Raw genomic sequence first — 10,290 nt, forward strand, 5'->3', positions numbered from 1 at the left:
GAAGTCCTGTCACAGTGACACGTCTCCTTCAACAAAGACTCCGCATCCTTCCCAAACAGTTTCACCACTGGAACCAAGTACTCATAGAGACGAACCTTTGGGGTCTTTCTCATTCAAACCAACAAAACTGCGTGTGGGAGCTAGTCCTCTCCTTCCAACACATGTTTCAGAGATTGAACATACACACAGGTATTCAGGCTTGACAGGCTGCCTTAACCCGCAGAGCCATCTCGTCAACTCTCTGTTAGGGTCACAGATGTGTGCTCCCTGGGATGTCACACTGGTATCAAGGAACCAAACACAGATTGTGCTCGTGTGGCAGACACTTTTACCTGATGATCTGCGCTTCCAGCCTCTCTTTAATTTAAAAAAAAAAAAATGTAGACATTATGATGTTTATTCCTGGTTGTCAGCTTGACTACATCTGGAGTGAACTACAATCCAGAATTGGAGGGCACACCTGTGCAAGCAGATCTCTGAGGTCAAGGCCAATCTACAGAGCAGGTTCCAGGACAGCCAAGCTTGGGCAGGGAAGGAGTTGGAAAACAGAAAGCTGGTGATGACGTAATAGAACAAGGGGCCCTGTTCCAGCTCAAGTAAGCAACAGAGTCCAGCAGCTCTGGCCATGTGGCTCTGGCTTTAGAATCAAGACTAGAGGGGACTACTGGGACAATTGATGCTGGTCAGCTGGAACTAAGAAATTAAGTGATTAAGAAGAGACCAGCATCACTGAGGTGAAATCTTCTGGGAAGTGTTTTCTGAGAAAACAAAGAAGCTGTGTTCCAGAGAAAATCAAGGTTGTACCTCGTGCTGCAGCTGTACTTGGTAATGTGTGCCATCTAGGTGGTACTGGTTTTAAAAGTATGAAGGGGTCATGAAGAACACCTGAGGCTTGGCACTGTAAGAGGTCAGGGAATACTATTGGTGAAGGTGCAGCCTCAGTTGCAGTTGATGTCCCAGGATTGAGGGGTCATGCAAAGAAACTGAGACTTGGCACCATGAAGAGAGCCTATGAGAGGAGATTGGTGAAGCCTAGTTGCAGTTGAAGACCCCAGTGTATTGGAGATGCCAGTACCAAGGGATGATCGCCAAGAACAGCAGCAGCAGTGGAGTGGATCAACCTGAGCTTAGAGTGCTCCAGAGGGTGGAGCTGGAGAAGTGACGCCAGCCCTTTGGAGGAGCCCAGAAGATCATGTGTGGATCCCAGACATTGGAACAAGAAGCTATAACATTGAGGTTGCCTTGGAGGCCTAAAGATGTTAAAGATGCCAGAGCCATGGGATACGTACTGAGGAAAGCTGCTAACAGGGAGTGGAACCAGCCCAGGAGAAAGAAGTATGTTGCTGTCAACAAAGCTGAGAAAGGAGTTGGAGATCTGAAGACCACTTTGACATCAGACATGGAGATGCAGAGTTTGGAGTTTGCCCAGCTGGTTTCCTGTCTTGCTTTGGGGTTAAGTGGTTGAATGAATCTCAGAAGGGACTTTTAACTTTGGACTTTAAACATGGTTGAGCTGTTATAGACTGTGGGACTTTTGAAATTGGACTAAATATATTTTTCATTATGATTTGGCCAGGTATGCACCCCATAGACTCAGGTGTTTGAACAAGCCTGTGGGGTCTATGGAATGTGGTGGGAATATTCTTGGCCCAGGGAGTGGCACTGTTAGGAGGTGTGACTTTGTTAGAGGAAGTGTGTCACTGTGGGGGTGGGCTTTGAGACCCTCCTCCTAGCTGCCTGGAAGACAGTCTGTTCCTGTTTGCCTTGGGAACAAGCTATAGAACTCCCAGCTCCTCCAGCACCATGCCTGCCTGGACACTGTCATGCTCCTGCCTGGATGATAATGGACTGAACCTCTGAACCTGTGAGCCAGCCCCAGTTAAATGTCCTTTGTAAGAGTTGCCTCGGTCATGGTGTCTGTTCACAGCAGTAAAACCCTAAGACAGATGTATTTATTTGATTTTATGAGCATGAATATTTTGCCTGCATCCGTGTATGCACACCACATTCATGCCTGGTGCCTGTGGAGGTCAGAGGAAGAGGATGTCAGACTCCCTGGAACTGGAGTTATCGATGGCTGAGCCACCACGAAGAAGTTGGGAACCAAACCAGTCCTCCACAAGCAACAGGCTCTCTTAAAGCACCAAGTCAACTCTCCTGCTTTTTGTTTCTATTGTGGGGCATGTAGGGAAAAAGCATTGGAGTGCCTGGAGCTGGAGTTACGGGTAGTTGTGAGCCATGGAAGCTAGGAACTAAGAATTGAACTCAGGCCCAGTAGGCACTTTGAACCACTGAGCCAGCTTCCCAGTGCTCTTTAATGTTTAAGAAAAGAACTACATGCCCTTTAAAGCATGGCTTTTGCATATCAGCATTGTGTTAAAATGCAAACAGCACAGTGTTAAGTACCCTAACAAAAGAACACATAGGCAGGTGTGATGCTTTATGCCTTTAATTCCAGGGCAGGAGGGGCTGAGACAGGAGGATTGAGAGTTCCAGGCTAGCTTGGGGCTGTTTCCAAACAAAACAAACAAAAGAAAACAAGGTGTGTGTGTGTCTCTGTGTGTGTGTTTGTGTGTGTGTGTATGTGTATATATGTGTGTGTGTTTGTGTCTCTGTGTTTGTGTATGTGTGTATATGTGTGTTTGTATGTGTGTATGTATGTGTGTGTCTATGTCTCTGTGTGTGTGTATGTGCGTGTGTCTCTGTGTGTTTGTGTGTATGTGTGTATGTATGTGTATTTGTGTGTATGTGTCTGTGTGTGTATGTATGTGTATATGTGTGTATGTGTCTGTGTATGTATGTGTATATGTCTGTGTGTATGTGTGTTTATGTGTGTGTATGTGCGTGTCTCTGTGTCTGTGTACCTCTGTGTGTCTGTGTGTGTATGTATGTGTATATGTGTGTATATGTGCATATATGTATGTATGTATGTGTATATGTATATGTCTGTGTCTGTGTGTGTGCGTGTGTATGTGAGTGTGTCAGGTGGAGAGACGGCTCAGACATTAGGGTTGCTTGTTTCTCTTACCAAGGACCTGAGTTCTGTTAACCAGCACTCACAGGTGGCTCACACGCAGCTCTAACTTTAATTCCAGGGATCCAGTGCCCTCTTCTGACCTCTACGGGTACTGCAAGCCAGTGCTGCATTTAACAGGCAGGCGAAAGACTCATATACATAAAATAAAAATAAATACAATTATTTAAAGGAGAGAAAAGAAAAGAATATATGAGCAATGATGTCATCAGCCGTGTCATATAATATACTCTGGAGAGACTCACTGTATGGTTTTTATTGTTTATTTCTTTTGCTTTGAGACATGCTCTCACTCCACAGCTCAGGCTAGCCCAGAATTCACTATGAAGGCTGGTCTTGAACTCACAGTGATCCTCCTGTCTCAGCCTCCTGAGGGCTGTAGTTATAAGCATAAACCACCACACCCTGTTCCCACTGTAGAATGTAAAGATAATGATAGCAAATGACAAATAACATCTCGGTGTGATTATGAAAATAGTTTTGAGAATCCCTGAGAAGGCTTCAGAGGCCTGCTGGAGCACGGAGGTCCCCAGACCACACTTTGCTTATGCCCCATTTAAACAAACCCCTTACACAACTCTCTGTTGCTTTTCTTTCTCATTTTTATTAAGAAAATATAAATGTATATCATCCATGTGGGTCCTGTCCTTGAGGGGAGGCTAGAGAACTTATGGGTTCAGCACCCCTTTTCACTGACTCTCAACTCCAGGGCTTCCTAACACCCCTCCCTCCTCAGTGCCTGCTCCTCTTCCTCTTGACCTTGACAAAGCAGGCAATGGTCCCTGTTCTTAGCCTGTATGTTTGTCTTTTCCTAACCTGCCCACCCTTCTACTTCCTCCTCCATCACTTGAGAAACTTCTTTCTCGGGAGAGACTAAGTAGTTTTCCCCTGAATTCTTCCTTCCCTCCCACGGCATCCCCTGCTGTCCTGGAACAGGGCTTGATGTAGGAAATACAGGCAGTCCCTTGAAAGGAAACGCTTTACCCATCTGTCCACATTTGAAACAGCCTGAAATAGGCCAGAATCTGGGACAAGAAAATGCCCATTTAAGTTCCACAGGGGTCAAACCCAGGCATACTGCTACAAAACTTGTTGGGTGTCAGTTTGGACAGACACAGGACTCTTGGTTTGGGAACCCCCAACTTGAACCTTGAACTTCACTCAGAACCTTCAGGTCCTCTTGCTAGCTGCAGCCACAGGCTTCTACTACCATGTCTGGCACATCGGTCTTGACCACATTGCCATTATGGTCAAGGTAGAGGAGGGAGAGAGGCCTTCGCGCAGTGGGGACACAGCAGGAAGAACCCGCAGGCCAAGGGTTGTTGGCTTTGAGGAGGGTAAAGACGGCAGAATGGAAGGAGGCAGCAATGCCAGGGCTGCCAGCCAGGTGGGGCGGGCACTGCCCACTGCAGTAATTCAACTGGTATCCCTCTGGCTGTAGGATCCAGTCTCGCCACCCCAGCTCCTGGAAGTCGACATAGTGGTCTCGCCTACAACATAAGGGGGTCTCAGGCTCACAGGTGGGAGTCCTCCTCCTGGCACGGCCTGCTCCGGGCTCATTAGCTCGGATCTTAAGTTCCAAGAAGGGACGCTGCTGTCCCACTGTGTCCAAGAGCAGCCGTAGTAGTCCAGCAGCGGTGCTGTTAGGGTCCAGGGGTCTGAATTCCAGTTGGAGTTTCATGACTCCAGAGTCCTCACTTCGCAAGCCGCTAGAGGGCAGAGTCAGGGCGTGCCAGCCAGAGGAAGTGGTTTGGTGCTCAGCTAGGAAGGTGCGGTATCCTCGGCACCTTGTGGTGCCGCAACGGAAGATCCTCAGATTCAGAGTGCCCGGAAAAGAGGGGGGCACGTGCAGCCAGAGGCGGGCTTGGTACAGGTGGTGGGACCAAAGAGGGGACAGCTGGAAGGTGAGCATGGAGCGGTAGATTGAAGTCGATTTGTCTGCTCAAACGCAAAAAAAAAAAAAAAAAAAAAAAAAAAAAAAAAGGCAAAGAAACACGTGAACATAAACAAAGCTTTTTTTCTGACACTCGGCCACCCTGCCCAACCGTCCCTCCCACAGACCTCTGCAAAGAGCCTGGACTGCCGTGTCCTCCCTCGGCTCTTCTTTTCGCTGCCACACCCCATTCCTCCTGCTTCCCTTGCAGGCCTCTCTCCTGTCTCCCTTTCTGCGTCTCTCTCCCCTCACCCACCTATGCTGGTTGCAAAGCTGATCACTTTCTCTCGGTTGCCAGGGACCATGCTCCTGGGCTGCAGTCTCCGCAGGGCTCTGGTCAGTGCTGCCTGGGGCAGAGGGCGAGTTATTCTGGGACGGCTGGTTAGGTGCAGGCCCTCCAGGATTTGCTGCTTGGCTAGCTCCAGGATCAGAGCACGTTCTCCTTGGGGTGCCAGTGTTGGGCCTCCACAGGACGGGCACGCACACCTCGTACTCTGCATCCACGCCAATGCCCACAGCAGCATTGGCCAGAGCTGAACCTTTGAAAGCCCCATGCTCCAGGCAGATGGCTCTGAGTTGAGAACCTCGGATGGATGGCAATTTAATGAGTCTGATTTCCCAAAGAGGATGCAGCAGCAGCAGCAGCAGCAGCAGCAGCAAGTCAGTGTCAAGCTACCCCTGACAAAGGGCAGACCAAGCTACTTGTCCTTGATAGCCTGGGACTCAGGAAGGCTGAGAGTAGATCATCTGGTGGGTAGCTATGTTTGACCCTCACAGTTCATGACTGGCTACTGAGCGGAGCCTCTTTAGAGCCAACTACTTGGGCTCCCTCACCTATCGTGTCAGCCAGCAGTCCTACCCTCTGAACCTTAGGATTGGCCAGCTGCGCTGCCCATCAGGCCCCTGCAGGGGGTGGAGGGCTCCCCTGGGGCTCAAGTTTCACCATCTGACTGTGATGGCTTGAGGTAAGGGTATGGGGGGGGGGGGTGCAACGTGGCCACGCATGATGCAAGAAACAGGATGATTTCACACGATCAGTTCCCAAGGTCTGGGACTCAGATGAGGGAAGTCCATAGGAGCCAGGTGGGGATGGGCGGCTCCTCACTATGCCCTGACTTCCTAGCTTGAAAACAGAAACAGTTTTATGAGACTGCTCCATTGGTTAGTTCTCGGGGTCTCCGTGTCAGAAGAATAATTCTGGTCTCCATTTCTAGCGTTCAAGCTGGGATAGGTTTTGGAAAGGGTGGTTTAAAAAAAAAATGGAGTCCTCTGGCTCAGGCCAAGGTGGCAGTGCCACGGGACATAGAAGTTACCTTTTGACCCTGCCTGTGCTGGCTGCCCAGAGTCCACCTGGGGGAGGGCCAGAGCAAGGGGTGAGGACGTGCTTCTGTGATGTCTGGGGAAACCCGAGGTGGGGTGGTGGTGATGCAATCTTACAGCAGGGCAGAGTCTGTCAAGGCTGTCAGAAGGGCATGTGCCTTTGAAACACCTGTGCCCAGTAACCTCTTGTCTTTAGGGTACTGGAGGAGTTGGCCAAATCCGAGGCATCCCAGGGGTGGTGCCAGGCTTCTGATAACGTGGAAAATGGAAGTTTAAGGGACCTAGAGAACAAAGCAGGAAGAGCACCGACACCTGCAGCTCCTGCCTCAGCTCCTGCCTCAGCTCCTGCCTCAGCCTCTGCCTCAGCCTCTGCCTCAGCCTCTGCCTCAGCTCCTGCCTCAGCCTCTGCCTCAGCCTCTGCCTCAGCCCCTGCCTCAGCTCCTGCCTCAGCTCCTGCCTCAGCTCCTGCCTCAGCCTCTGCCTCAGCTCCTGCCTCAGCCTCTGCCTCAGCTCCTGCCTCAGCCTCTGCCTCAGCCTCTGCCTCAGCTCCTGCCTCAGCTCCTGCCTCAGCTCCTGCCTCAGCCCCTGCCTCAGCTCCTGCCTCAGCTCCTGCCTCAGCCTCTGCCTCAGCTCCTGCCTCAGCTCCTGCCTCAGCTCCTGCCTCAGCCTCTGCCTCAGCTCCTGCCTCAGCTCCTGCCTCAGCCTCTGCCTCAGCTCCTGCCTCAGCCTCTGCCTCAGCCTCTGCCTCAGCTCCTGCCTTGGCTCCTGGTCATCCAGGGCTCTGACCACAGCCTTCATGGACTTTGTTTTATTTTTGCTTGTTTGTTTTGTTTTGTTTGTTTGTTTGTTTTTTCGAGACAGGGCTTCTCTATGTAGCCCTGGCTGTCCTGGAACTCACTCTGTAGACCAGGCCGGCCTCGAACTCAGAAATCCACCTGCCTCTGCCTCCCAAGTGCTGAGATTAAAGGCATGTGCCACCACTGCCTGGCTGTTGGGTTTTTTTTTTTTTTTTTTTTTAGATGTATTATTTACTTTATGTGTATGGGTGTTCTGCCTGCAAATATGCAAGTAAACTTTATCTATGGCACTTTGGAGCCTGGAAGAGAGTGATGGTTGTCCTGAAACTGGAATGATTGTGTGGTTGCTGGGAATAGAACAGCCAGTGCTCCTAGCCACTGAGACATCTCTCCACAGCCCTGACTTTGGTTGTTGGTTTTTTAAACTTGTATTTATTTATTTATTTATTTATTTATTTTGATTTACTTATTTTATTTATATGAATACACTGTAGCTGTCTTCAGACACACCAGAAGAGGGCATCAGATTCCATTACAGATGGTTGTGAGCCACCATGTGGTTGCTGGGAATTGAACTCAGGACCTCTGAAAGAGCAGTCAGTGTTCTCAACCACTGAGCCATCTCTCCAGCCCCCCACCCCACCCTGACTTTTGTTTTTTAACGTGCGTGTGTGTGTGTGTGTGTGTGTGTGTGTGCACCTGTGCGTGCACATGTGTGTGGAGGCTGGAACAGCCTTGGGTGCCATCCTTAGGAACGTTATCCACCTCCTTTGAGACAGGACATCCTAATTGTTCTGGAACTCACTAATTAGACTAGACTGGCTGGGCAGTGAGTCCCAGGAAGCACCTCCTGCCTGTGCATCTGGAGCACTGGGATTGCATTTCTACCTGGGTTCTGGAAACTCTGATGCAGGTCTATGTGCTCTCAAAGCCATAGCTTTGTCTACTGAGTAATCTCCCAATTTCTGACCCCACCTCCCAACCTCACTTTCCAGGCTCTCTCTGTGTAGTCCTGGCTGTCCTGGAACTTGCTCTGTAGACCAGGCTGGCCTTGAACTCACAGAGATCCACTTGCCTCTATTTCCTGAGTATTGGCATTAATGATATGTGCCACCAGCACCAGAATTATTGGGGTGGGGGTGGGGTATTCTTTTTTTTTTTTTTTTTTTTTTTTTTTTTTGGTTTTTCGAGACAGGGTTTCTCTGTGTAGCCCTGGCTGTCCTGGAACTCACTCTGTAGACCAGGCTGGGGGGGTTTGTTGTTCTTTATTTGCTTTGGTTTTTGTCTTTCGAGATGAAGTATTTCTAAGTTGCCCAGACTGGCTAGAACTCCTAGTATAAATTACTCTCCTGCCTCAGTCTCCTTCATAGTGGAGACTATGGTAAATTATTTTGTTGTTGTTTGAGACAGACTCTCCTGTAGCCCAGGCTGATTTTGAATTCCCTGTGTAGCTAAGGATGCCCTTCAACTCCCTGTGTTGTTAAGGGTAACCTTCAACTTCTGTTCTTGAGTGCTGGGATTAAAGGCATGTACCACCCCCATCATATCTGGCTTTTATTCAATGCTCAGGATTGAAGCTAGGGCTCTGCACATGCTAGGCTAGTACTCTACCACTGAGCTATGTAGCCAGCCCTGAGATGCATGACCTTTAAATGGGAGTGACCCTCTACCTCTGATACAAGAGGGTAGTATCAGGCTAGCCCTTCTCCACAGGCACCAGGTTTGGTAAGAACGTGGGTGGCATTAGGGAGAAAGCCATGGGCAAAGAAGGTATGATTTAGGGGCCCCAACCACTCTACCTTCCCCTTGTGTAGCTGGTGGTACTGCCTAGAGAGTTCTAGGTCTGGACCGGTGCAAAGGGATGTTTTGAGGGCTGAGTCTCAGTACCACCAGTGTCCACCATGGGGCAGTACCTTGTCACTGGACAGCAGCTGACCAGAGAATCCTGGGGACAGGGATGGAGCTGCTGGACTGAAAAGTGGAGAATATGCTTTACAGGCCCCCTTAGGACCCTGCCTTCCTCACAAGCAGTGGACAGGGGCTGGCACCTCTGCTCTTTTACCTCAACTACTGCCCAGAGAGCAGAGGAGGTCCTCAGGGCTACATCCCTACCGCCGTTGACACGTGGCAATGGAGCCAGATGTCGAAGGCCAGACTTCCTAGAAACTCAGGGCACCATGGAGTGGAGAAGAGGGAAGAAGAATTAGGAGACACTTGTATCCACCTGCATTTTTCCCCAGGTCCTGAAACATATTCAAGAGTTTTAGCTACTGCTCCCTAGAGCTCTCAGGTTTCTCTCTGTTGCTGCATGTAAGTGATGGCCTGTTGGCCCCCCGGAGAATGGCCCATGAATCCTTAAGTGCCCATCCCTGGTGGCACCTAGGAGGGCTTGTGCCAGAAAACAGGCTCAGGGGAAGTCACAAGCTGTGGCTGTAGGAGTCAGGGATGCCACCTTCCCCAGCCCCTCTGTCTGGTGCCCATGGCTTCTAGCTCTTCCCATCCTCTTTGCTGTAGCGCCTGGCCCGGCCCTACCTCCCCACCGACACTTACGTCAGAACTCAGCTATAAATACGATCTTAGCATCTTAGTCACTTTCCCCAAGAAGTGCTTCCAGGTTATAAATACCCAGGCATCTGCCACACTGCCCGCCCGCCTTGCCACCAGGCTGGCTGGGGGCTGGGGGTAGCGTTGGGCTTGAGAGTGGGGAAGGGAATAGAAGAATCAGGACCACTTATTTGCCCAAAGGAGAACAGCCTGAAGGAGTCTGGGGATGGGGGATCAGGGGAGGAGGTGTGTAGAAGACAACAGAGCAATCCATTCTTCTTCTTTTAATCAAAAAAAAAAAAAAAAAAAAAAACCAGAGCCAAAAAAGAAAGTGGATAACACGGATGTGCGTTTATTTTTAAATATGCTACTTTGTTCCTTTGCAGCATCCACTCTGAAAATGTTTCATTAAAATACCGGTTTCCTCCATCCATGAGTTGTTTGCTCTCACCTAAAAATTCCACCCGAGCCTCGGGTGAGCGCCTCTTGCCCTGCCCTGGTCTTGGTCCTGGGCACTGAAACTGTCAGTATAAGAGAAGAAATTAGATCTCAGAGAGGAATAAAAGTTGGATACACTGACAGAAGGGAGAGGAAGAGACACCATGGGACCTCTTTAGATGGAGGACAGACGAGTCAAAGGTGGGAAACCCCACAGGTGCGAC

At 49.9% G+C, this 10,290-nt stretch overlaps 1 protein-coding gene across 1 annotated transcript; it reads right to left on the reverse strand.

Annotated features, from left to right (window-relative positions):
* Positions 1-3,281: 3,281 nt before the first annotated feature.
* Inhbe (inhibin subunit beta E) lies at positions 3,282-5,790 on the reverse strand. The gene is made up of 2 exons (XM_076920498.1): positions 5,224-5,790; positions 3,282-4,972 (listed from the first exon to the last, which is right to left on the reverse strand). Exons 1-2 carry the CDS (start codon positions 5,519-5,521, stop codon positions 4,218-4,220), a joined length of 1,053 nt encoding a protein of 350 aa, XP_076776613.1. The 5' UTR covers positions 5,522-5,790; the 3' UTR covers positions 3,282-4,217.
* Positions 5,791-10,290: the final 4,500 nt, after the last annotated feature.

The sequence above is a fragment of the Arvicanthis niloticus genome, chromosome 22 (genome assembly GCF_011762505.2).
Source record: "Arvicanthis niloticus isolate mArvNil1 chromosome 22, mArvNil1.pat.X, whole genome shotgun sequence".
Lineage (NCBI taxonomy): Eukaryota > Metazoa > Chordata > Mammalia > Rodentia > Muridae > Arvicanthis > Arvicanthis niloticus.